Here is a 586-nt window from a genome sequence, read left to right on the forward strand (position 1 = left end):
CATGAAACATTTATTTTTAAGATTCTTTGATGAATAGAAATTTTAAAAGAACAGCATTTATTTGAAATAGAAATCTTTCGTAACATTATAAATGTCTTTACTGGCACTTTTGATCAATTTAATCCTTACTAAATAAAAGAATGAATTTCTTTTTCTTATTTATTTCTTTTTTTTTAAATCTCACTGACTCAAAACTTTGTAACAGAAGTGTGTGTATTCAAACTTTGCAGGAAGTACGTGTCAATATGCATTTATTATAACATTTAATATGTTTAGTATATGAATGTATCTCACACGTACCTTCCCGGCGCTCGTTTCTCAGGCAGCGCACCTTCGGGATCTGAGAGAGCAGTCGACAGTCTTCAGCTACAGAGAGACAGACAGAGAGAGAGACAGAGATAGGAACATCAGATTTCCCAGAATGCACCAACAAGAGAGTGTGCAGCACACATGTGCATGTCAACATTTCAACATGATCATTTTAATGGACAGTTAAGACTGTAACACACAAGATACATGTAAACAGTGCATGAATGAAACAAGCATGCACACACACACAAACACACACACACACACACACACACAA

General features: G+C 34.8%; 1 protein-coding gene across 1 annotated transcript in view; it reads right to left on the reverse strand.

Moving 5' to 3' along the window:
- LOC107758711 (polypeptide N-acetylgalactosaminyltransferase 16-like) overlaps positions 1 to 586 on the reverse strand; it is a 71,060-nt gene that overhangs the window by 44,405 nt on the left and 26,069 nt on the right. The window contains exon 5 of the mRNA XM_016576511.1: positions 301 to 366. Coding sequence (XP_016431997.1) covers positions 301 to 366 — 66 coding nt within the window. The remainder of the gene's footprint in view (positions 1 to 300; positions 367 to 586) is intronic.

Source organism: Sinocyclocheilus rhinocerous, unplaced genomic scaffold (assembly GCF_001515625.1).
Source record: "Sinocyclocheilus rhinocerous isolate Xijiao unplaced genomic scaffold, SAMN03320098_v1.1 scaffold2882, whole genome shotgun sequence".
In the NCBI taxonomy this organism is placed as follows: Eukaryota; Metazoa; Chordata; class Actinopteri; order Cypriniformes; family Cyprinidae; genus Sinocyclocheilus; species Sinocyclocheilus rhinocerous.